Genomic DNA, 27516 nt, shown 5'->3' with positions numbered 1-27516 from the left:
AAAAAAAAAAAACGCGCTGAGAAAAGTCACAGCAAACACGTGACGACGGCATCTTGCGTGTTATTGCAGCAGAGCTTTATTCACTGAACTGATAAAAGACAATGAAGAGAGTTATTATTCTGCTTTAGAGAAAACTATTGCGATCATTCCTGTCCGGTTTATTAAGCTGTGTCTACGGACTGGATAAATTAGCCAGGATCACATTCGTAACTGTTATCTGCACATAAACGCTAGATGGAGCTGTGGGATGAAATATTGTAGAACTTCAGCCCGCTTCTGTGAACGGTTTGCTCTGATTTGAGGATATTAATGCCGCCACGTGTCTGCATGTTCATTACGATTCATAAGCGCGTAACAGGCACGCGAGATGTATAAAATACAGCTCTAAAGAATTAACAGTCGGTAAGGTTTTGGTTTATGCATACACCATAATTTTATTTATTAATCTTTATTTAGGTTATTTTATGTAAATATCTATTGAGATAAACTGCATTGCTCTTTAAGTGCTCATTGCGGATAAAAGCAGGAAGCAGTATTTCTGTATGCATGGAAAGTGCACATAATCCCGAAATGCAATGCGCTCGACTTGACCTTCACTTTCCAACATAATGAAGGAAGCGTAAGTAATTACAGCTGCGATTTGACCATTTCTCTGAGCCTGCAGTGGCCTGCATTTGTGGAGTATGCAATTATTCCATTTCAAACAGCCTAGGTGTTTCCCTTTGGGTTGAACACCATTAATCCTGAGAAGAACTAACTTAAGACTTGCAATTTTCTATACTGCAGTAGAGAAAGAAATACCTGTAGAGTCAGACCTACACCATACACCACAACAGATAGACTAATGCATACTGATGCCAAATCAAAAGCTGTATTTCATACAAGTTCATTAACAGCTAGTCTAGCTCTATCAGTTGTGCAATTGTGGATCATACTGATTACTACAGAAATCAACTCATTGGGACATGCACAAAGTTTACCAGAAGACATGTGAGTCTCGAATTTGTATTTAAGCACTTTCATGAATTATAAAAACCTATTTGGTTGTCCAAAACTAGCTGTGTAAAACATTTTTTACTTTAATGAATTTTAGTATCGTATTTGTTTTTAAGAAATTAGCTGAGTGTAATGCATTTAAGGATTTGGTCCTGTCAGGAATTTTAATGCATGTAAAAATTAGGATCATGACTTGAATTATTGGACAGCAACTATGCACAGATGGCTTGTGAGATTGCATCACAATAACTGAACATGTATTACTATTAGTTATTTAATCTTGTGGCGTTTGCACATTTACTGTTTACTTCCATTATGAGGGCTTTATTTGCAAGAACATTTTGCCACTTTTTTTTTGTTTTTTAATATAGATGAATCATAATATTTTCTATGATAATCAACAATGCAACAACTGCAGTCCATAGAACTTGACGTGTATTAAATTCATGGACCTCCAACTGCAGGATCATAAGCCTATATGTTGTTATAAATGAATCAATCACAAGCGTTTTACCAAGATTTAATGTACATTTATTCTTAACACGTGGAACATATAGTATAAAGATTTCATACGGAATAAATGATATTCATTAAGCCAAAAAAGGGGAAAAAAGGAATTTACAACAAGTTTTTAGCTACATCATCTGAAATACAAATATGAATCCATAGCACTGGAATCGACTAAGGAAACCGCTGGGGAAGAGGGGAAACCAAACTCGTTTACTGTATCTGTTCCGGTGAATGATGATGAAATCAGTTGGAGAAATGGACTTGTCTGGTTTGATATGCCTCTAGAGCTTTAACGAAAGGAACTGAAATGTTATGTGCATGGGATCGCAAGGGCAGAAGATTGCATCCCTACAGCCAGAGATGTAAGGAGAGGAAGGTGGTAAATAAACACATGGCAATGCGCAATGAGAGATCTGTTGAGTGAAACCTTTAATTCGTCAAAGATTAAAAATGGTGAAGAGCGCCATAAGATGAGAGAGAAAGAAAAAGAGCAAAGTGTAATTTACAACATCATTATATACACTGCAGCCTGGACTGCATCTAGAGCTCAAGACCAGTCCTAAGAGGTGATTTCTTTAAGGGTCAAGTCATACAATCGAGGGACAAAGAAGAGGTCGGGGTGTTGTAGGTTCACGTTACTTTGGGGGGAAAGCCATTTTTTCCTCTCTCAACATGAACTAAAATCATCATTTTTAAAAACTACAGGTTTTTTTTTTGCTGCCAAGCCAGCATTATCTCAGTGTGAAACAGTATTGTTACAGTATGTTTACAGTTTTAAGGTGTACAGTACAGAAAAAAGTCCTACAATCTACTGCACAGGCCTCCCATTTACATGTCTTTTGACAGCCAATGACCTGGTTCCTTTAGGGCTAAGCATATATAATCCAAGTTACAGCAATTTATACCACACACCAGAGTCTGAGAGTCCATTTAGCCTCCAAGAACCAGATAATGGTCGTCTCCGTGCCCATCCTCACCCGGAAGGTGAATACGGGCACAGTTTTCCCCAAACTCACTGTAAACGTGACAGCAACTTTGGTTACAGTTTCGTTGTTTTTGTGTGTCTTTTTTTGTATTTTTACTTTTCCTTACAAAAACAAGTCCATAGGGCAGCGCACTCTTGCAGACGAAGATCTCGATCGGCACATCCATGTTAGTTTAATTCTTATCCATACATGTTAAATCCATCGCGACTTATATCTGTCCTTGAGAGCAAAGCAAGGGTAGACAAGGATAGACAGTGGAATCTGAGGTGATTTTGCATAAATAAAAAAAAAAAGAAAAAAAAAAAGACCATACAGTCAGTCAGTTTCGCGCTTAAATTTTCTCCACTCACGCAGACACACACACATTAAAAAAATGAGTGGGGAAAAACATGATCACCCCCACGGCTGTCATGACTGGCCGATCAGAAAAAGTACGTCACAGATTACATGGGACACCAAAGAGTTCATGAGCGGGGACACTGATATGTCCAGTAGCCGTGACTCGTACAGCCTGAACTCCGAGTGGTTCTCTTCCACTTTGGCAAGAGCGTGCAGGGCACGTGCCGCCCGCCGCATCATGTCCACACTAGTGGGCTCGAAGTGCGCACTTTGTAAGTGCATCAACGAGCCCTGACTCTGTTGGAACTGGGTGGCTGCAAGACTGTCCTCCAAGAAGCCAAGAAGGTTTCCAACGCTGCTTTTCTGCACAGCAATAGCCCGGGCCGCGACACTGTCGCCTTGTGCCAGGTTGGCTAGCAGCACCACAGCCATCTCCCGGCAGACGGGCACTTTGCGGTCGCCAACCATGCGCACCAGGAAGCCGTAGAGCTTCTCCAAACGGCTGAAAGGCGGCGTAGCCAGAATGAGGTCAACATTGTTATCCTGGATGCTAAGCTTGCTGAGGGTTTCCAGGACAAGTCTCTGGGGAGACAGTGTCCCGTTGAGCCCCAATGTGGGGAAGGGGTCGATCGCTTCCGCCGAAGGGCACACAGCCCAGTGGAGCAGGCCGTCCAGCAGCGGCAGGCAAATACTTTCAGGGTAGATGGACAGGTCCAGCTGACCTGAGATGTTTGCTAACGTGACCAAGCAGTTTTCCCGCAGAACTTCGAGACAGTCCCACCACCACTCATCTCGCTCGCAGCTGACCCCTTCGTCTTCCTCTTCCTCTTTCTCATAAGTAACCGGGGCCTGCTTGCGTTCAGGATGCCAGTGGTGCAACAGCACCAGCCGGCCAAGTAACAGCAAAAGTCCGGGATGCTTCGACATCTCCAGATCATTGCCAGGAATGAAGGAAAGACTGCGAACAATGTTGGAAACGCAGACGCAGCGGCGGGCGAGGGAATCCTGCCAATCCGAGAGCGTACAGAGCGGGGTCTCGTCCTTGCTGTGTGGCTCGTCCTCCAAGATCTTGATATTGCGACTCTGTTGTGCAAGATCGATGCCAAAGAGAAACATATTTTTCTCTCTGTCACCATCCTGGCTGCCTCGGACCGCTTCCTCCGTCACGGAGCCTTGCCGAGCCGAGAGTACATCATCAATGGTGGCTGTTATACTCGTCGACGTGCTTGCTGTTGTAGTGCTTTTACCTTCGGATGATGGTTGGACTGGGGATGACTGAGGTTGTACTTTTTGCTGCTCTTCATTTGTCTCAGCCTTCTCAGCATCCTCCGTAACAGTCTCCACTACATGAGATACCTTCTTACGTGGCTCGACTTTCACTGGGACCCGTTTCCGATGCTTCAAGAGCTCCATCTTGCTCTCGAAATGGGTTTGTATGTGTTCTGTGGTGTCGCCACCACCTACACTCCAATGGATAAGACCGCTATCAAAGGCTTGTCGCCGACCCAATTTACTAGCGCGCCCAATCACAAATGGGTCTTTTTTCCTCAATATCTTGATGGGAAGCTTGTCAAATTTACTAGCCTGCTTTGGCCTCTCCTGGGAAGCACTGGTGTCCTGCAATGGGGTGGATGAGCTGAGATGATCTTTGCATGAAGTATCCTCGCCTTCCCTCTCTTCTACATCATTCTTGTCATTGGATTTTTGGACCTGTGTGAACTCCTCTTTTTCTTGCTTGACCTGGACCTGTGATGTCTGCACAGTGTTGTTCTCTACATCTTCATCGTCATCCTCATCCTCCTCTTCCATCTGCTCTGCCTCTGGCCCCTCCTCATCAGACATCTCGGAGTCAATGGCATCTGGGTCAATTAGCGTACGTTGCCCAGGGTCTCCAACCTCATACTCTTTCAAGATGCCAAAGATCTCAATGAGGCACCTTCGGAAATACTCAACAATGAGCTCAAGGAAGCCAGGAAGCTGCAAGTGGAAGATAAAGATAAATTAGTCACACTAGTTGACCAACCTGAACCATAACCTAGTGATTTGGTATATAAATTTTACTCACCTGGTTCAGATTAAAGTTAGAAATGCTGTTGTCGTCATAAAGAAGAATATTAATGGTATCCAAAGCCCAAGTGCTCTCGGCTAACAAGCCTGATTTGAGGGACATCATGACTCTCCAGGCCTCTGGTGTTCCTGAAACCGAACAAAAGCCAATTTTAAGACCACCCCACAAATGGATCGAGACACAAGTACTCATGGGAACATTGCCATGAGCCTCTTACCAATATCCTTCATGGTAAGCCGACGACGTGGTTTCAGAACAGGCTGCGTGGCCTCTGTTGAACCTGGTGGGAATGCCATGTCTCTCCGAATCAGAGGGGGCTGCATTGGCGCCTGGGCAATGTGTGATGCAGGAACTGGAGGTCCAGCCTTCTGGATTTTCATCCCTGTGTGCATGTATGGAGACTTACTGGGCGAGGTCCTGTTCTCCATTGGTCTTGGCATGGGTGCAGGGCTCGACACTTGTGGAATGTGGTTCTGGGAGGACTGAAAGTTGGACTGAAGAGGTCTGGCCATCTGTGGCCCAGAGGCTCCAGGCCCAAATGGGGGCTGCCGCTGGTTAACATGGCCAGCCCAAGGTCCCTCGTGGTTCATGCGCTGATCTGAAGGCATCATGTCTTCAGAACGATTCATGCCATGGTAGCCTTGACTTTGGGAAGGGACACCAGGGGGCCCCTGGCGATTATGATAGTTTGGGTAGTTCATCTCATTACGCCCAGGCCACATGGGACCTTGGGGTCCATCGGGGACTGAAGGCATGGAGCCACTCATGGAGCTACCCATCATCTGTGGTGGTATGGAGGGTTGGGAGTTTGGACCGCCTGCGTTAGGTCCTCGATCTCGCCCAAAACCAAAAGGAAACTGGCTTTGTGGGCCTGGTGGGCGTCTGTCGGTGCCTGGATAGGCGTTATACTGGTTATACATTTCTGGTTGGGACTGAGGTCCAACTGGGGCCTGGGGTCCCTGCTGCTGACCACTGAAAGGGTACATGTCCACTTCATGACGCTTTGCAGGAGGACCGTAAACACCATCAACTGGTCTCTTCTGTGTGTAATTCTGTATTTGAGAAATATATATATATTTTTTTTTTTAGATTTTAGGCAATGCTATTAACGATATAATAATTTTAAAAACATTGTGTTGCACTGACCGGTTGCTGTTGTGGGTACATTCCTGACTGCTGGTTTGGGTATGGTCCAGTAGGGGGAGCACCTTGGCCAGGGTATTGATTACTGTAAGAATCAAGCCTGTAATCCAAAACATACATCCAGTTTCAAAAAGGCCCAAAAAGCATGGATGCTCAATAGCAAGTAGCAAACAATAAAAATGAGCATTCATGAAATTGCAGTTTTAAGTATATTTAATTAAATGCTAACCTCTGCTGCTGTGGGGGCCGGTTGGGTGAGTACATCCCTGCATCTGAAGGCATCATGTTTGGCTGTGGACCCACACTGACATCTGGGCCCATACTTGAATCTGGTCTGTGAGGGAAAAAAACAAATGGCGTTTGAGAAGCGACAACTGAAGACACTACTGCTTGGTTGGGTTGTGTGTTGAAATGTTAAAAACACTGCAAAGCTACAATAACGTTCAATATTAACACTGGACTGCTAAAATAAACTCACTGCCTACACTTACTATAAAGGTAAAAACAAATGCTGAAATAAATGCTCTCACCTTCTCTCATATCCTGGACCATATGGGTACTGTTGTCTTTGACCCATCTGAATATTTCCCATAGGTCCTGGGGGGCCTCGGTTATATTGTTCACCCATGCCACTGTTTGGGCCTTGACTTGGGCTCATGAACTGCTCACCTGCTGAAAATGTAAGCAGAGAGTCACAATGAGCGTCCACGTTTGTATACTAAAATATCATACAACCCATGATTCTTATCCAGTGAGTTATTTACTATGCGCCAAATCATTAAAAAGCACAATCTATACTTAAGTATAACTAGTAAATAATATGTTTAAAATAATATTTATTGTGTATTCTCGTAGCAAATAAGTCACTGGGTTGTACAAATACTTTTAAGAGCAGACAATTTTAAAGCTCAAAATGTTAATGTCACAAGTTACATATAAAGTGAACAGTTATAGATTTGGCTCAATATTATAGTAGCATTACTAGATAAATTCATACGAGAGAACACTGAAATTCCACTGTAAGGATACGACCAGAACAGTCACCTTTTCTCATACCACCAAAGGGGTCCTTATTGGGCTCAAAAGGCCCCATGCGGCCCATCATGTCTGGTCCACCCATACCAGGCTGATAACCTGAATTGGGGGTCACGGAGTTACGTCTGGAAAAAGCTGGATCCCCACCGTCAGCAAACGGGTCCTGTAAATTCACACTGCTCCTGTGAGAGAAAGATAATGTCAGATATACTCTGGCCCTTGAAATCATTCTGAATGTCCTGTCCCAAAACTGAGAGGCACAGCATTGAGATGTACCTTGCACCAGGCATGGGTGGCATCTGACTGTGCGGTGTTGACGCAGGTGTAGGGGGCTTCAGGTCTCCCCCTTCAGCCATAGAACTGCTGGTCGACTGAGGCGTCTGAGGACCCTGTAACGATCCTGATCCAGCTGGGGGGAAAAAGATTGGATCGGTCAGTCAGCAAATCCTAAAGGAGGTTTAGGCGACGTCATATTGTGTGTAGTAAACAATGTGTTTGAATAAGAAACGCAAACCAGAAAACCAAAATCCCTGTCCACACAGCTGTAATTTAAACATCAAATACCTTCCGACTGCCTGCGATTGTCGCTTTCGAAGCACTTTCACTGTCAGTGTGGGCAGACAGCATGCCGACACACTTTCGAGGAAATGTGCTGAGCTCGGCTCATTTGGCAACCTTCCCCTGCATGAAATCATGCTGCTTTTCATGCCGCTTAATCTCATTTTGAGGACTTTCCCCCAGCGGTGACACAGGGAGAGGTGCTCTGCCAGCTAAGTGCTCAGAGAGTATCATCCTTAGGTTTAAAGCTCCATATCCCAGCATGACATAGTCTCCATTACTAGCACTCAACCAGCAGCTAACAAACCCCTTAACACACATGTAAGTGCTTAGTCATGTGTTGAAGAAGAAGAAGAGTAGAGGCAATCGGCTTAAGTCTGACGTCATGTGTCACCGTTTCTGGGTCCAAATGCTCTGTCAGATGCCAAGTAAGGGATAATGTACATCCAGCCGGTCCAGCCGCTTCGAGTCGGGGTCCTGATCACCCTGTGGGGGGTTATTCTGCGATAACAACAGGCTGGATGTACATTATCCAGCTTATTACACAGCTGCTTGCCACATAGGTAAATCATTAGAGACAAAATATTGATTTGAGTTGAAATATTTGAATGCAAAGCTAAAACCACGTGTCAGAGACCACTAGCAGCCCATTGCGAGTCACGAGCCTGGCCAATCAATAGCGGCTGGAAAGCTTCAAAGCTGCTAGGACGAACAGTTGCTGAGATAGTGAAACTTAAAACCTACTTCTTTAAGGGATAGCTCCCTATTCCTGATTTAGGCCGGGTGACACAACTGGCCTGGTGCAGCGTCGCGTGTCTGAAACCACGTATTACACAAGACCGTGCCTGGCGCGCTGCTGCTGTTTCAGACCAGGCTCTAAATACTTATTATGGCAATAAAAGATAGATCTGATGAATTTAAGACAGAACTCTTAAAATGGAGTTTCAAAAGAAATATAGGATTGAGTTTGGACTGTTATATTATTATCTTACCAGTATGTTATGTTAACTTATATTATATTACAAAAGATAGACTTAAGACAGAACTCTTAAAATCTTACCAGTACATATATATATATATAGAGAGAACGAGAGCGAGTCCGCGATACCATGATGACATCATTAAATAATTGTACACATAATATTTAATTGAAGTTTAATATCTTATTAGCTGACCAAACGCAAAGTTCTCATGAAGAAAAACTGTTCCTAGCAAGAGTACAGCACCAACTTCAGTTACTCGGATGAACCTGTGTTATCAGCCTTTACCAGTTGTTATCGAGAGAGTGTCTCAACTGACCAATCAGAATCAAGTATTCCACAGAGCCATGTAATAAAAGCAACGAACACACGGCACTTAAATACGCACACAGTTTGCTGTAAAACTAGCCTTTACCTCCACAACAAAATCTCAGATGCCCAGACAGTGATTCATCTTGTGTGAATCGTAAAATATTGGAGCCCGGAGACCAGAGTTGGGGGTAACGCATTACAAGTAACGTTATGTTACAATGTTACTTTTTCCAAGTAACTAGTAAAGTATAGCATTACTTTTTAATTTACAAGAAAATATCTGAGTTACTTTTTCAAACAAGTAATGCCAGTTCCTTTGATTTCCATGTATTGACTGACAGCTCTCCTGTCCTCTTGTTGAGAGAAACCAGGAGTGAGTGCAGAGATGGTGTGTGTGTGTGTGTGTGTGTAGCTCTCCTGTCGACATATCAGGACACAACTTTGTATAATGACATGGGTATGACACAGGTATTACAAGGAGAGGGTGACTTATGAGGACATAACCATGTCCCCATTTTTCAAAACGCTTATAAACCATACAGTATTAGTTTTTTTGAGAAAGTAAAATGCACAAAGTTTCCTGTAAGGGGTAGGGTTAGGTGTAGGGTTAGTGTAGGGCGATAGAATATACAGTTCGTACAGTTAGTAAAAAAACCATTACGCCTATGGGAAGTCCCCCACTTCTCACAAAAACAAACGTGTGTGTGTGTGTGTGTGTGTGTGTGTGTGTGTGTGTGTGTGTGTGTGTGTGTGTGTGTGTGTGTGTGAGAACACGATGTTACTGTAGATCTAGACAATGTAAACATGCATTTACTCATCTCACCTGCACAAAAGCAGCTTCAGTATTCCACAAAATTTATAAAAACTGTCAAATGTAAACTCAGAATAAGGTGCAAACCTGAAATAATTATGTAAAAAAAATAATAATAATATCCTTTGTGCCTTTAACTTCATTTTATTAACCAATGTCTTTGCTGAAACCTTTAATGATCCACACCATACTAATAAGCAAAAACGACTTGAGATAAACGTAACGTTTGTCATTTTTGTAAAAAAAAAAAAAAAGCCCAGCCCAGATGACAAAAAGTAATGCAAAAGTAACGCAACACATTAAATTACTTTCCATAAAAAGCAACTAAGTAACATAATTTGTTACTTTTTAGAAAGTAGCACAGTATTGCGTTACTTTTAAAAGTAAATTTACCCAACAATGCCAGAGACTGTAATGTACACCATTAGTTTTTTTTTAAAGGCCCAGCTTTAGTGTGATATGAATAAATAGTGCTCACAAATGGCTGTTGAGATAGTATTTTGGGTTGAAACGTGTAGTGACTTGGACCTGGACACAGTATCGCTCATGTTGCGACTGAAAGGTGCTGCAAGTGATTTCTGAGAAACTGTTGAAAATTGAAATCAACACAAAAACAACTGTCAATACTCGGTAGCTGTATGTTCTGTGTGTGCTGGAAAAAAATGTGTTTGAACATAGTTCTGCTGGTGTAAATAGGGAAAAAACTAAGTTGACTGGAGCGATCAGACTGAGCAACAGAACACTCGTGTTCAATCAGCAACAGGGGGGCGTTTACATTCATGATGGGAGCGTTAATATTAGAAAAGCTTTCCAGCGCTAGACGTTAAAGAGTAGGAAGGCCTGAAAACAGATACTGAGGTTGCTTCGTTTCTGCTTAAGACGCAACATTGGCTTTACCGTTTCACAGAACCAAGACATGCTGTTGTTCTAATATTAGCTATAGTAACAGAACTGATTCATCCATACTTGTGCGAGGTGTGTTTCTTCTAGGTAGGGCTGTGTTTGTTTGGGTGCTGAGTTCAAATATAAAGTGTTAAGCAAACGGCACCTTGGTCAGTTTAATCACTTGAGTACTCAACAGATAAACAGGCTTAATACTCATAAAATTACAAACGAGGGCCCATTATGCGATGTTCCTCCTGTTACTTCCAAGTCCTTGAGTGCCTGTGCCCATCCCACCAACATGATTACTATGAGGCCACGTGCCTTATTTAGGCAGACATGAGGCAATGTGTATGTGTGTAAATGTCAGAGAGCCAAAGGAATGAAGCGGAGAGAGAGAGACACAAATGTGTGTGGATGAACAGCATGTTTGGACGCCACATGTTGCAGCCAGCTAGAGGACGATTACTACAGGCACGCCTCTGTCAGATGACTCATGCTTCCATTCATTAACTCGTACAGACTGGGGTCACCGGCAGGTCAGACATATCCGTATCTGGCATTTCACACATGCTCCTTAACACACACACACACACACACAATACCTCAGCCTCCCTCCTCTGGGCAAGGATATCCCTCTAACGCAGATAAAGAGAGGGGGAGGGTGGGAAAGAAAAAAAGATGAGGAAGAAAATCCCAGCTTGACTTTACATACCACCACCCCCTTCACTTTTTTTCCCCATTCATCTTTTTCTGGCTTGGTTCAGCCCTCCAGGGGTTTGCCTCTGAATCCTAAGGCCAGGAAAAAGCCGTCTGCAGCAGGGAAAAAAAGCAGTCAGTCTGGAGCACCTGACCCGGTGCCAAGCAGACATGCTCTACATCACAGGGGATCCCCTTTAACTCGCCCCATTTCTCTTGTAATCTCAGTCTCTCTCTCTCTCTCTACTGAACTCACTCTCTGGCTCACAGAGTCTTTTACATGGGACGTGTTTTTGGATTGAAAAACAGCTGGATGGAGCGAAACAGAAAGCAGTGCATAACCCACTGTTCTCCTTAAGAATATTTTAACACTCAGGCTTTTTGCCAGTCTCACACAATAGGCCGGACACACTGGCATTGTTGCAGACAAATGCTGCGCTTGCTACAGTAAATATGCTCTGGATGCCTGTCCGGTGCTCAGCTTCTTCTGATTGATGCATTCAACAATAAATAATATTCATGTGCTGCATAATAGCGGAGATATTTTTAATAAGACACACCATCTTTAAAAAAAATAAAATAAATAAAAAATGGCACGCAGCACTGGGAACTCCACGGATACAACAAAGGTCTCCATGAGTCGCACATGTGCAGAGAGAAGGGTGTAAATATTGATGATATTTTGATGACATTGTTCGAGATGATAAAAATCACCCTTTTCAACCATTTTAAATAACAACTGCTGTTGTAGACTCAAGACATTTTATGCAATTTTAACAAGCATTTTTATTTATATGCACCGATATAACATCTTAGAAAAAAAAAAAAAAAAAAAAAGCCAAAAACAAAAAAAATCATGCACCAAATGTTCAGGAACATAAATAATCAGGAAAAAAAAAAAAAAAAAATTGATGCACCAAATGTTCAGCTAAATAAATACATACATACATAAAGATAAACAAATAGATAAACATCAGATTTTAGTCCAAAATGATTTCGGAGGGCTGAATCCACTGACCAGAACAGTGGCATTTAAATAGTGCTTCTTTTTGCCTGTCACTGTCCTTTTCATGCACACAAAGTAGATAAACTACAGCAGGTAAACATGTCAGCTCTGTGGAGACACTTCACCATGCCCAAATCAGTAAAATAGCAATATGTCAAATTAGTTTGTCTGAAATCTGAGGTGGTTTGCTGGCCAAGAACGTTACTTTGACTGGTTTAATTTTTAACATCTGAGAAAATAACACCCTGAACAGTACACTGAGTTCAAGTACCCAATTACTAGGGCTGTGTTCGATACGACGACGTATCGTCACCGGTACAGCCGTTTAAGTGTCAATATCGCAGCAAGTGCGCAGCAGTTGGACTGCGCTTTATTTGAATACAAGAGCATTTTAAACGGAATTGAAAAGTGCAAGGTTTCTAAAAAAAAAAATTCTGATTAGATTAGAGTGAAATATTTAGGCTACAAATAGGTTTACTCTGGCCGCAGAGGAACCCAACCGGGTTGCCTGATATAAAGAGACGTAATCCCCGACACAGAGCTTCACACTTGTGCAGTACGGAAATATCTGCTAAGTGTGTTTCTTATCTTTGTCAACCTGGCAACCATGTGCACGCGTGCTCTCTCTCCGCTGTGGCTTTCTGAAAACACACCGGTAAGCTCGCAGTTTAGCAATCTCCACTTCAATATTCTATTCTCAGAAAAGTGTAATTCAAGTGTTCATTTATGAGAGAGAGAGAGAGCGAGAGAGAGACAGACAGTGTATTTAAGAATTCCCTCAGTTTTTGCTCCGTTTCTCTATTAAAGGCATCATATGATGCAATTAAATTTTTTTCACAAATGCAGACATGGTTTTGTTTAAACAGCGCAAAATGCAACGCAATGCGTAAAAAGACATTATAAGTCATTATAATCAGTAATTATGTGCCCACTGGATGCTACAAATGCCTTGTTTGTAATGGGTTTTATTGGTTTTGTCTTGTTGCACTGGGACACTCAGCATCACAGTATGTTAAGTGGCATAACATTTCCGTCACATGCTTGAGGTATTCAGCCAATCACAATGCACTGGATAGCTGGCCAATCAGAGCACACCTCACTTTTCAGAACGATGAACTTTATAAAAATCGACGCGTTTCAGAAAGGTGGGGCATAGAGGAGCAACAATAATGTACAGTATGTGAAAACACATTGCATTACACCAAATACACAAAATAATGTTCTTTATTGCAACGTAATATGACCCCTTTAACAGTGAAGCGGTGGCTTTAAATGCTTCAGAAACAATGTAACCAACTCTTTGCTGAGAAAGATCATGTAGCTCTTCAGCGGTGGAGCTCAAGCTAAAGTAAAGCTAAAGTTTCTGTGATGCTGAATGTCTGTGTGTGCGCTGTGTGATCTGTACGAGTGACTGAATGTGTGCGCGTGAGCTACAGTGAAGACATTAGTTAAGAACGCTTCTCATTTTTGTTTTTATTTTTTAAATGTAGAGAGTGTGTTAATTTGTGCAATAAAAACCTACCAGCGATGTAAGGTGATTTTATTAATATAATAGAATGACAATATATTAGAATAAGTACATTATTATTTATGGGCTTAAAAACAAAATGCAAACAATCAGAATATATGTACCTGATGGGGAGTACCCAATGTTAACATGAAACCTATGCCATTGCCTGTATTGTTATACTGTGGTACAGTTATGGAGGCCCTTTATAATCCAGAAGTCAACTTCCTGCTCTGCCTGTAGTGAGCAATGGCCCTATAGTACACAGTTTTTAACAAACAGCTGTTTTACTAAATTCTGTTGTGAAAATTAGTGCAATCCCGTATCGTGATACGTATTGTATTGTGAATTTGATGGCAAAACACAGCACTAAAAATTACCCAAATATAACCAGCCAAACTTCATTTTTTTTTTGAGTTTTCTTAAACGTACAATAAAAAGTGCATTAAAAATTACGATATTAATCATGTTGTTTACATGGGCAGCAAAATTCATTAATATTTCCCAGCTCTACTCTGAACACACAAGGGCATAAATAAGCAAAGCTATCCCAGCAGAACAGAGTTTTGGTAGCTAGCAGTACCATAAATCACTATAAACGACACGAGGAATGAGCGTCAAATGCTGGCGTTCAAACATTATCAGCTGTACTATCAAAGCAAAACTCCATTAAAACAAGACATGCACATTTTAAAGATACACATTTACAATCAGATTAATCTTGCTTTTACAGGTGCGTTCTCAGGCCAATGGGAAGGGGTTCATGTAAAGGCAGTTAACGTCTTTCAAGTCTGATTATGTCAGTTTCTTGGACATTATGAACACACTGTACCTGCATTTGGGAAACTGGCTGAGAATAATATGGCGTTAACCTTTCCTTAAAATTCATCTCAACTTACATCAATTCTCCATAACACTTTTAATCACACACATCAGAATGAGAAATGCTGAAAGCAAGCATCAAATCCCAAAACTAGTCCGAACGTATTTGATATTTCATACACATCTGAAGGAGGAATGTGGACAAATACGAATGCAAAATGGCAGAGCTATCTAGTGCAATGGAGATTGAAGAATTAACACTGAAAAGAAACCTTTCTACAGTCCAACGTAGGGTTGGACTCGGTTTCATATAAAAGAGTTGTCTGCACTGACCTGGTGAAGGAGGCTGGACCTTGGCCTGGTTCTTTTTAGGGTCATTGTTGAAGATTTCGGGCGGCGGATCTTCCCCTCGCTCGATCTTGCACTCAAAGGCGTACAGACACTGGATGTACTGTTTCTTCAGAGAGCTGGCAGCACTACTGGATGTGCCCACATTCAGGTTAGTGGCTATTTCCCTCCACTTCTTATTCTTGTTCACCTGATAGCGGCAGACAGACAGAATTAAAGGACTGAACGGCTGAGAAGATTCAAACTCAGCACATACTCTACAGATCCAACAGAAACCAAAGCAAGCATTTAAATTGACCAGAAAGCCAACTAGAAACCATAAATGACCCTATAAAATGCTGTTTACAAACTGTTTTAACAACATCTTTCTGCAGTTGAAACACTATTTGAGATATAACATGAGACATGATACATTTTTGTAAGTTGTATGGTTTCTCACAACACACCTTCTGATGATCACTCATGTTTATTTAGTGCAGTAACTAGTAGTAAAGAGCAAAAAATTATCGATTCATGTGCCGCTTAAACTGAGCTGGCTTTAGCGATCTGTCAAGCCACATTAACAAAAAACAGTCAAGGTCACAGGTCTCCTTTGTATTTTGTGATAAAATTGACAGAACGTGAAATTAGAGACTTTGTTTCATATTAAAAGTAAAACTGCACAAAGCTTACAGCAATTACTGGCTGTTAGATAAGCTACAAATAATGTGTGGTTAAATTCACACATTAACTGAAAACATCACAGACTAAAAGATTGATTTTAAGAAACTATCTCAGTATCGATTAAAAAAACTAAAGCAATATTGCTAATGCAACCTCAGCGTATCCACACAGCTGACATGTCTACCAGTTGTAGTTTATCCAGGTTGTGTTCATGAAAGAGACACTGACAGACAAAATGCGACTAAAAATTAAATAAACATCACTGTTTTGGGCAAAATGAAAACTGTTGCTGTTTCAGACAAATATTTTCGGTTGCCGAAATTTGGGTGCATGACTACACATTTCTAATCTACAATTAGAACTACATAGAAAATAAGTAACAAACTAGAACTACATAGAAAATAAGTAACCCCCTAAATTGGGGCCCTATGAAATCCATTTAAATTGTTCCTAAAATCTTTTTTTTTTGAAATAAATACAGGGATTTTCAATTCAAATTTTTTCCATTACATTTTGTCTGGATTCCGTTTTTTTTTTTTTTTTTTTTTTTTTTTTTTTTTTATGGGAGTCGGGGTTCTGTTTTTATTTTTTTCTGGACTCTATTTTAATAGCTAAATTAAAGTTTATAAATCCAAAAGCATGTCTTGAAACAATTTTACTACAGTTTATTAAAAGTTTAACAAAAATTTAATTTTTTAGGGCCCTATGAAATGTTTTATTTTACTTTTTTTCCCCTGGTAGTCAAATGAAGCCATAAAACATTTATTTATTTATTTTATTTTTTTTGTAATCCAATGAAAATTAAACCCTTTCAAAAAAATTTTTTTTAGTTTTTATATTTGTTAAACTTGGTTTATTATTTGATTTTTCCTTTAATTTTTAATAATTTCATAGTTGTATTACATTAACATGTTCTTTTTTATGTAAGTAATTTATTTATTTCTGTCACAGTTTCTTCAAGTTTAACCAGATGTTTATTTTAATGGGTTGCCATGAAGAGTTTTTTGTGTATATGATATGACAGTTTTTCTCAAGTGAAACGGTCAAATGCTCATGAAGTGACTCTTAGAGCAGCTCTGGAAATGTTGTTCATGTAACTCTGTCCTCATTTAAGTAAGATGGCAGACGCTGAAAACAGCGAGTGTCACACATGCTTCAGGATGTGTAGTAAAGGAAACCGTGCATTTCAATGTGGTTCAATGCATTTCTTATGGATAGGACTCAAGTTAAAATCAAGCAGACTTTCTCCGAATGTCGGCCCATTAGTATTGGTGTTCCCCAGGGGTGTGTTTGTTCACCACTCTTATTTACACTGTACACAAATGAATATAGGAGTCACCATCCCGGGAATATTGTCGTTAACTTTTCAGATGATACTGCCATTCTTGGTCGTTTGTACAAGGATGAGGACCCTCAGTGTTACACTACAGAGATTGCTGACTTTGTGTTATGGAATAAAGAACATAGTCTTGTAATTAATGTTAGTAAAACAGAGGAAATGATCTTTGATTATAAATCAGTAGGCAATCACTCACCTATCATGATTTACAACAAGCCTGTTAGACAGGTTGCTTCATACAAATGTTTAGGTTTGTTTATGGATAATATACTTTCATGGGAGGTGCATGTGGATAATCTGTATAGAAGGGTGAAACAAAAAAAAATCTTTAAGGAGGCTTAGATTATTTGGGGTGGCTCAGAGGGTCCACCAACCTGGTTTGGTAATTTGAAAGTTACTCTTAGATCTCAGCTGAACCGTTGGGTGTGTACTGCTATGAAAGTGGTTGGTCTGAGGGTTTACCCCAATTTTCAGTCTGTTTTTAATAAGGTTATTCTCAGGACCTTTCTCATGTGCTTCACCAAGAATTTGAATTGCTTCCATCTGGTCGACGTTTTCGTACGCCGATCTCTAGATATAACCATTATAAAAACTCTTTTGTTCCTTTGGCTACAAGGCTGTTAAACTCTAATTCAGGGGACTGAATTATTATTGATTTATTGATTATTATTGACTGTTATTATTGATGTTGGTACTTTGTTGTGCAGTTTTTACCTGTATTGCCCAAAACAAATTTCCCTCGTGAGGGACAAATAAAGTAAAGATTGAACATGAAGGATTCATATTTAAAGTCTTTCTGTGGTTTAATATTCACAGACACAAGCAGGTATCGCCATTTAAGAGAACTGACCTACTTTTGATTTATTCATTCAAAATTAGGCAAATTTCGCATTACACAGCAAATTTCATTTTCATGATTGGATTCCATGATTCTCTGTTTTCTGCATCGCAGGAATCATAGGGCCTTACTAAATGACTTCCTACTAAACAGTCCTATCCACTCGAAAACCATACTGTCATCATAACAAGATAAAACCCTGTTAATGCCGCTTCATGTCCTATAATAGCCTCTAAACAAACATTTCTGTAATGTACAGCTACCACATCACACCTGAGTGAGGCCGCCAATCTCTTTGACAGACGCGTAGAGGCGGAAGAGGTCGAGGGGCTTGCGGCCCACCGCGGGGAGATTGTTCATGCCCATGGCTTTCTCCTCAGCAAACGCAAGGTAACGATCCACCCACATTTTGCGCTCCGGTTCTGGCCCCAGCTCATATAGACGGGTTATCTTCTCATTAGTGGTGGTTGAGGAACTGGACTTCTGCAGGGACAAAAAATAAAAATATAAAATAGAGGAAAATGGTAAAATGCGCCCAAGTATTAGATTCCTGCTATTTAGTTATTGGGAGGGGGGATTCCTGTTCATAAACAGGAAGCACTGGGGGAAAAAAAGCACACTAGCAGGTATGTGCAATGCGCATTTCAGCCGAAAAACATTTTCATTAATGATGTATAAAGCCAGGACTGCAGGGAGCAATTTGGAAAGCCCTGAATGTGCGTTACTCCTCCTGTACATTCGCCGGCTATCACACCTCTCCATATTGCTGATCAGTCAGGCGCTGTTCACAGGGCCGCCCGCGTCCTTCAGCTTAAGAGAGGCACGCCGGCCGGCAACAGCACGGCCCGGACCCATTTAAATATTAATAGCTCTTCACCTTTTTCGATTCAGGCTTAGGCGTCCCATCCACTTTGTTATTCAACTTCTGAGGTTGGTTGAGTTTGTCCATGCCAAACTCTGGACTGGGAGCCATGCCTACGAGACAAACGCAAACACTGTCACTGCGGGCCAAAAAGCATCTTATTCAATTCAATTCAAAGATTAAAAAATATTCAGGAAGCAAAGCAAGCAAGTTCGGTGCTCACCGGCAGAGTTATTGGACATGTTTCCGGGCATGGGGTACGGTCCCGCTTGATTCATCATACCCTGCATGCTGTTCATGGGCGGGGCATACGGAGACCCGGCTCCCATCATTCCTTGGTTCATGTTGGGATATCCAGGCGGTCTAGGAGAGAAATGAAGCCAGTTGAGCTCAACTGGAAAATCTTAATTGGTATAAATGACTGAGATGATCTTCCACTGCCTTCACTCGTACTGTTCTGATCTGATTTTGAGCTCTCACACTATGACTAGACTGAATCCAGCTGTGCTCCCCAGGACTGTGAAATCTATCAGCAGCCCCTTTAGTATTTCGCAAAGAATTTAAATAGAAAAATCTCACTTGCATTTGTCATATTTCCACATTTAGCCCCCCAAAAAAACATTAGCTTATATTGTTTCTGAGCCTCAGGATAATCAAAATCCATAATTCTGAGCCCAAACAATTTAATCAGCATGCGTTTAAGTGTCCTGCCTTCAGCACAGTCAGGTGTTTAAGAAAAGATCCAATATAAGACAGACCCACTTGAGCGACTGAGAGTGTACTTAATATTTATAATCAAGTGATCTCTCCAAATCATTCATTCACGATATTCACTTGACTTTTTCCAACCGGTTTGCTTTCAGAAAGCACAAGAGAGATGCAGCTGCGTATAAAATCTGTATATTAGTGCTCACCATGCCTGATTTCACCAGTAGATTACATTTAGTTGCACTTTATTTTAAGGTGCCCTTGTTACAGTGTAATTATACATTTAAGTACAGAGTAATATTACTTAACTACATGTACTTACTATATGGTTAGGTTTATGGTTACTTGCATGTAAATATGCATAATTAATTGTTATTATAATAGTAAGTACATGTAATGTGTAATGAGGACATCAAATAAAGTGTTACCGTACATTATTTTACTGGATATTAACTTCAATATTTTGAGTAAATGCAATCAGTAATAATAATTAAAAATAAAAATTTTAATAAATAAAAAATAATAAAAATGCAAAAACAATGTTACAATAATAGACAGTGATCAAAATATTAAATTGTTAACTGTTGTTAAATTGTAAACATTAAAAAAAACAGTTTAAAGCATTTAAAATATACACTATATAATCGGTGTCACTGATGCATTCTATGATGAAAATACAGAAATGTGTCAGAAACAGTTACTTGCACACTGAATCAGTAAAGCAGAATTATGAGTATTTCTATGCTGGTGGCATCATTGCCTTGTGAATGTGGGACCAGGACCACGATTTCAGTAATCATGCACAAAACTATATACAGGTAATCTTACGGTCACCAACACCAAGAACAAAATATATAATGATTAATGGTAGGTTTTCACTGCAAAATTCCGCAAAAATGCAAATATCAGAATCCTGAAAAAAGCCGTCACAATCAGAGGAATGCGATGAAGAGCTGACGTGAACTTCTCCCGGTCCAGGAGGGCCTGGATTCTGCACAGGCTCTTTTCAGGGAGATCAGATGCATGCGTGCACTGTACCTGTGTATGGAGTTGGATGGGCCATGGTGCATCCCCGCCGCTGCTGCGGGATCCTGAGGCTTTCTGTTCATCCCAGGCGGCGGACACATTCCTGACGCCACCTGAGGAGGCATGCCGCCCATGTTGGGGCCCATGCCAGGGCCGTATGGCCTCGTACCCATCTGCCCCGGACCCATGCGTCCCGGAGGCATCCCTCCATATGACCCGCCTCCACCCTGACCAGCCATAGGGTTCATGGAGCCGCCCATGCCGGGACCACCCGGATAGTTAGCATTAGGCATGCCTCCATAACCTGGTGGCCTTGGGTAACCTGTGCAGCAGATTTTGAGGTTTAAGCACACTAGGCTTGTGTTACATGTTTTTGATGTATTTAATAGCATCGGTGCTCAGTCGAATCGAAGCTTCTCACCTTGTGGTCCGTACTGGCCACCCTGCGGCCCATAGTTGCCCATGGAGTTGTTCTGTGGAAAGGAACCCATCCCACCATGCATTTGGCCTCCAGATGACTGCCGTGGGGATAAAGTTGACCCGGGTTGAGGAGAGCCGTATGGCATCTGAGGGTTCCTCATGTATACTGTAGAGAGCAGACAGAGTTACGCTACAGTAAACCACCCTCGAGGATACCTTCATGCTAGTAGTTTTGGTTTGGATCAAGGTGTGTTGAACTCAGGTGCACAACATAGAGTCGCTCTTATTCCAGAGTATATCAGGAAGTGTACAGTCAATTAATAGCTGCACATTTAAGAGAGAAAAAAATAACAATATATAATGCAAATATGTCTGAAAGGTATGACATAACAATAAAGATGCCACATGAACGATATTATATGAAGCGCTGTTTGTTTACGTCACGTTGTGCCTTGCGTTATGAAAACAATGTTTGGGATACCATGATCAAAACTGAGTGATTTAAACAGTTTAGTGTTGGATATTCATGCAATTACGGTGAAAACCAAACAAGTGTGTGTTCAAAAAGTAAAGAAATGCTTATATTTCTTCCCTGGCCAATGAAGTGAACCCACACCCGTGACGTAGCACGCCCTTGCTCCAAAAGCTGTAACATAACACCTAACATAACACCCTTTTATTTTATTATTATTGTTTTATTTTTGTTTGTTATTTATTTTTTAATTAGGTTTGATATATGTTTTATACTTGACTGACTGCTTCACTTCAACTTTAAACCATGAAACATGTTTGATGGAAAATGGCAGGGTGGCCGCAGAAAGATGGTTTGCGCATGTTGCGTTCCTAAATGTACATTAAACCGACTCAAACTCAAACGCTCTGAGACCCTGAAAACACTGGATCATGAGCTGCTCACGCATAAATGAACACAGTGCCTCCACTCAGATTAAGTATTTAATTAAATCCCAGCCTTAATTAGAAAAATCACACTAAGTCCCATTGCGATTTCAGGTTTATTTTGATTAATCGTGCAGCCCTGAGTCAAATTATAAACATTTATAAAACATCACAAGACTCACCTCTATCCTGACCCATGGAAGAATGTAGCATACCATCCGACTGGACACTCGAGGGTCGAGGGGGCATCTGGCTTCCTAATGGAGGTGCAAATGCCAAAGTTGAAGAAAAAAAAAATTGAGGAATTTATGATAAACGTATTCTTTAAATAAGACCTACACTAAACTATGTTGTAAAGCAACTATATAAATGAGAGTCCCACCAGGCATGGCTCCGGGTGAGAGGGGTCCCGTGCGCGAGGCCGGGCCGCTGGCGGGCGAGCCCACAGGTGAGGGTGACGGGCCGCGGATCCCCGGCAGGTGAGGGGAGGTGTGGGGCGAGAAGGGTGACTGCGCCGGGTTGCTCTGTTCCCCCTGACTGCTGGACACTCCTGACGTGCTGACGCCCGGACTCAGAGCACCCTCCGTGCCTGTGGGGAGGTCATCGATGGAGCCCGACAGATCCTGCACCCGAGAACCAGACAGTGTGTTATTAATGGTAACCTGAGCCATGTCTAGAAACCAAAAGATTGACTTTTTTTTTAAGCAAGCAACAAGCTAAATCCCCAAGCAGCTTCACATCAACCAGGCTTGAGCACGTTATGCATGTACTTTTGGTATGTTGGGACAAGCATCTTGCTTGTATTGTAGACAGTGTAATAGATACATGTTAGCATAATAAAGCACATCATGCTAAAACCCTTACTAAGAGGTTCGGCATCGCAATTTAAATCTTCACCCAAAATTCAATATATACAGTATGGAAATATGTCAACTTGAAACTTCTCGGTTTCTTTGGAGTTATGATTTATAGTTAGCCTATGTGTTTGAGTAAAACATAATTTTTGTTTTATTCTGTAAACTACTGATGACATTTCTTCCAAATTTTTATTTTTTTTAGTAAAATTTTTTTTTTTTTATTTTGTAAACTACTGATGACATTTCTTCCAAAATGCTCAATCACAAAATGACAACTATAAAAATGGAAATTTGATTTGGAAGAAATGTTATCAGACCTTTATAGATTAACATTTTACTCAAACCCATGCCTAGTAAATCCAATTTAAGTTGTCTCTTAATTTGTTCCATAGTTGCATATGTATATTTTCTATCACCATTTCTGTTCATCTATTGAAAGTCCAAATATCCAAAATTTTCATGCCTCAAAAGGCACAAAAAGATCAAAGTATTGAGTTAATTGCAGGTCTTCTGAGGAGAAATGTAAACCGAAGCTGTAACATGCTTACATGACGTGTGAGGAACCGAAGCTGTAACATGCTTAATGCTTACATGACGTGTGAGGTCTGATGAGCTGTGTGTGTGCCGATCAACATTTATGTGAAAAAATCCTAATTTTAATCTGTAAATTTATCTACAAAAGACTTGATTTGTGTGTGTCTTTTGTGATTTTTATGAACTTACCAAAATGAACTATTTTTATCTATATTCTTTAATTTTATTAACTATAGTATTTATTTTTGTTTTTGTGTGAGTAAACATTGACAGTTTTAATTTTGGGGTGCATTTTGTGACAATTACAACACGACATGCATGAAAACAGAAGAACTAGGTGAACATAATCGAGCATGGTATGGAAACTTTGGAGGGAAAAAATATATAATAAACTACTATAAGATCAGACAGTGTTCACTCAATTTACATGAAGCAAACATGGATATTTTGTGCCAGCATGTGTCTTTGATTATTGATGGTTTTGCCATTACAGATCACTGGCTGCCTGAAAACAAGCCTGAGCGAAATGAGCAGCGAGTCCATATGGGCTGTGATGCTGAAATCAATCTGGCAGTCAGTCATAAAGCCTCCCGGCGGAGGAGTGCGTGTGTGTGTGTGTGTGTGTGGGAATATTTACACACTCGACTCGCGTCACGTGGAGCGCATGTGTTCAGTGAAAATTTGCAAGCTCATCTGCCAGTCAGATCAGAGAGTGAAAGGGGAAAAAGTGGGAGTGGAACAAGAAACACACTAACACACATATATACTTGACACATGGCCAAGTATTCCCATAGAAATCTCACACTCGCAGACTGGCTGCGGCCCCAAAGTCGGCGGTTTTGCACTTGAAACGGCGCCCGCTGCTATATTTGGGCCGTGACCTGCTGGAGGAACCCCAGAGGGAGAGACAGGAGGAGGACGCTGATTCAGACTGTTTTAACTGCCACACACACACACACACACACACACACACACTCGGTGTCTCTGCTCTCCTAACAGGAAACTATCCTCGACGGATTGGTGTTTATGTTGGCATGTGTGCGTCTAACAGGAGATTCCTGTGTGTGTGACCCATGAGGAAGGTGTTTATTACCCGAGTGCGGCGTAAACCCAGAGTCTTAATGTGTGCGTGTGTGTGTGTGACCACAACGTGACGCAATGGCCCTTGGGAATGTGATCTCAAAGCATCACTGATCCCAAAGCGAGGGCATTAATTAATGAAGAGACTCTGAGGACTGAGACTGTGTCTGTGTGCAAACAAACCCCATAACAAATCACAAGGACACTTCTACAATTCACCCAAGAATTGTTACAAATGAGTTTTGCCTGACGATTAACTGTAGATTCTGAGGAGTGTTGTTGTGTATGTGTTTTGCCTGACGATTAACTGTCCCTCATGTCGTTCCAAACCCGTAAGACCTCCGTTCATCTTCGGAACACAGTTATAAGATATTTTAGATTTAGTCCGAGAGCTTTCTGTCCCTTCATTGAGAATGTATGTACGGTATACTGTCCACGTCCAGAAAGGTAATAAAAACATCTTCAAAGTAGTCCATGTGACATCAGAGGGTCCGTTAGAATTTTTTGAAGCATTGAAAATAAATTTTGGTCCAAAAATATCAAAAACTACGACTTTATTCAGCATTGACTTCTCTCCCGGGTCTGTTATGAGCGCGTTCACAACACTGCAGTTTAGTGATATCCGGTTCGCGAACGAATCACTCGATGTAACCGGATCTTCTTGAACCAGTTCACCAAATCGAACTGAATCGTTTGAAATGGTTCGCGTCAACAATAATGTGAAATACTCAAATACTCAGTGTACTGTTTGAGTAAATGAATTACTCCGGGATATTGGTTTATTTGAACTCAGAGGGAGTGTCAGCCATGTTAAAAAAGTTAACAGTTTAAGTCATTTGTGGATTAATGCTTATTGTTGACGCGAACCATTTCAAATGATTCAGTTCGTTTTGGTGAACTGGTTCAAGAAGATCCGGTTACATCGAGTGATTCGTTCGTGAACCGGATATCACTAAACTGCAGTGCTGTGAACGCGCTTACAACAGACCCGGGAGAGAAGACAAGGCTGAATAAAGTTGTAGTTTTTGATATTTTTGGACCAAAATGTATTTTTCAATGCTTCAAAAATCTTCTAACGGACCCTCTGATGTCACATGGACTACTTTGAAGATGTTTTTATTACCTTTCTGGACGTGGACAGTATACCGTACATACATTTTCAATGGAGGGACTGAAAGCTCTTGGACTAAATCTAAAATATCTTAAACTGTGTTCCGAAGATGAACGGAGGTCTTACGGGTTTGGAACGACATGAGGGTGAGTCATTAATGACATAATTTTGATTTTTGGGTGAACTATCCCTTTAATTAAACTGTGTTTTGTTGATAATGAGTTTTGCCTGACGATTAACTGTTTCCTCATTAACGTCATAGTTCACAAAGGACAAAAGAAAATGCAAGGCTTTTTAGAAAGCATCATGGTACTGACGTCACATTCATTTGCACATTAAGCTCACACAGAAACCGAGCCCACAAAACTCTGAAGACGTCCAAGGACTTTAAGTTTATTGAATATTTTAATTAGATTGATGAATAAATGCTTTATCAAACTAGTCAGAGTACTTTCAGCTCAGAGTATTCCTACAAAATTTAAAACACACACACACACAAATCAGCTGATTCAATCTGGGCTTTATCAAACTATGTGTGACTTTATATATATATTTTTTTTTAATTGAAATTAATTTTGGTGTATTTGTTTATTTTTTTTTTTTATTCATCAACTACCATTAGCATGCATTTATAATATTACAGATTTATGAAAAAAACAAACTGTAATGATGATAAAAGTTAATTAAGTTGTTTCTGGATATTGATCTAGGTCTAAAGGAGCAGAATTCTGCCATCTGCTGGTTACAGAAAAATCTGTAGGAAATACAGTTTTAGGAAAAAAAAGTAATTACCACATACATCCAGCAGAGGCCAATAGAGATCCATTCATTTTTCTGGATGTGGCTAAATGCTCTTAGAAATGCAATGTGGAACAAACACGATCACACACACATCCCTGTGAAATACACACCGTCTCGGCAGCGCATGTGGGATTGTCAGTGGGAGTAAACAGTTCTACGAAACGCGTAGGCTCTTAACGCCGCATCTTTTACACGCTTAAGTGCATTATTTTAAATGTCAATAATTTTCAACTGTAGCCAGCAGCTATCACTCTGCAGCTCTCGTCTGGTCCCCCACTGAAGCGGAGCAGGGTTGAGCTGGTCAGTACCTGGGAGAGGTGTTAGTGAGGCCAGCAGGGGGCGCTCACCCTGTGCTCTGTGTGGGTCCTAGCACCCCAGTGCAGTGACGAGAACAACCGTTCTTCAGATGAGACATTAAACCGAGGTCCTGACCCTCTGTGGTCATTAAATATCCCGGGATGTCTTTCGAAAAGAGTAGAGGTGTGAGCTCGCCATCCTGGCCAGATTTGCCCGTTGCCCTCTGGGAATCCATTTAACCTTAGCTGAAACGTCTCCGTCTTCAAGGAGGACGCGGCTCATGACACCACCAGCCGATTTTCAACAAGCTTTGTATTGTTACAATGTCAGTAGTACATGTAAATGAACAATTACTTGTTGGCAAGATGAAGCTAAATGTTTGTTTCAGTTTTGCTGACTATTATATCTTGGTGCAGGTAAGACTGAGAAAGAGGAAACATTGTTCATTTGCATCTACTACTGACTAAAAATTGGCAAAATTGTCTTGTAAATGTAAGAGCTAGAATTCTAGATTATTGTGCCCTTAATATTTAATCTGAAGAGTTCAAACACACTGAGAAACAGAGACATCCAGTTAAAAACCAAACACAGTGAGAGTTTGACTGATAAATAACCAGAGCGCTCATCACACGGACTCTTCTTCTGAGGCTTCACTCCGCTGTCACAAGAGCAGTGCTCTGACGGACGGCTGAGGGTGCATCTTAACCCCTTCTGTCCCGACAGGAGCCTCGCGTGAAGCTGTCTGAGCTTCAGGAGCATACACCGTCTGACCAGAGCAATGCCGCTCTGGCTGAGCACAAATCAAATGCACAAATCCAAAACATTATTCTCATTTGTTTTCAAAAAAACCTATGCTGGTAGACTGGCAATTTTATGTAACCATTTACAAAGCATGATGTATTTTGAACGTTGTGTGTATTCCAGCTTTAACACAGGGCTATCTGAAGGAGATATTGGTTTTACAGTAGAAATATTGTAATAATTGTGGCACTTATGCAGATTTTTAGTTTTGTGTTTGTGATGTTGTTATTGTTTTTGCAGTTGTGATGTTGTAATAATTGTGGCACTTATGAACAAAACA

At 41.0% G+C, this 27516-nt stretch overlaps 1 protein-coding gene across 4 annotated transcripts in view; it reads right to left on the bottom strand.

Annotated features, from left to right (window-relative positions):
* Window positions 1–1918: 1918 nt before the first annotated feature.
* LOC109111495 (AT-rich interactive domain-containing protein 1A-like) overlaps window positions 1919–27516 on the bottom strand; it is a 65177-nt gene continuing 39579 nt past the window's right edge. For 3 of the 4 annotated variants that reach the window (XM_042776027.1, XM_042776029.1, XM_042776030.1), the window contains 16 exons: window positions 22138–22378; window positions 21938–22012; window positions 20860–21024; window positions 20451–20760; window positions 18928–19067; window positions 18720–18817; window positions 18116–18325; window positions 14988–15192; window positions 7354–7486; window positions 7087–7259; window positions 6573–6714; window positions 6272–6376; window positions 6046–6142; window positions 5117–5951; window positions 4897–5027; window positions 1919–4808 (listed from right to left, as the gene is read on the bottom strand). In XM_042776027.1, coding sequence (XP_042631961.1) covers window positions 2901–4808; window positions 4897–5027; window positions 5117–5951; window positions 6046–6142; window positions 6272–6376; window positions 6573–6714; window positions 7087–7259; window positions 7354–7486; window positions 14988–15192; window positions 18116–18325; window positions 18720–18817; window positions 18928–19067; window positions 20451–20760; window positions 20860–21024; window positions 21938–22012; window positions 22138–22378 — 4968 coding nt within the window. In that variant the 3' untranslated portion in view covers window positions 1919–2900. The remainder of the gene's footprint in view (window positions 4809–4896; window positions 5028–5116; window positions 5952–6045; window positions 6143–6271; window positions 6377–6572; window positions 6715–7086; window positions 7260–7353; window positions 7487–14987; window positions 15193–18115; window positions 18326–18719; window positions 18818–18927; window positions 19068–20450; window positions 20761–20859; window positions 21025–21937; window positions 22013–22137; window positions 22379–27516) is intronic. The other variant, XM_042776028.1, reaches the window with a different exon arrangement.

This window comes from Cyprinus carpio, chromosome A19 (assembly GCF_018340385.1).
Source record: "Cyprinus carpio isolate SPL01 chromosome A19, ASM1834038v1, whole genome shotgun sequence".
Classification (NCBI taxonomy): Eukaryota; Metazoa; Chordata; class Actinopteri; order Cypriniformes; family Cyprinidae; genus Cyprinus; species Cyprinus carpio.
Note: the sequence above shows the minus strand (reverse complement) of the source record. Positions and strands in the feature narration are given on the sequence as shown.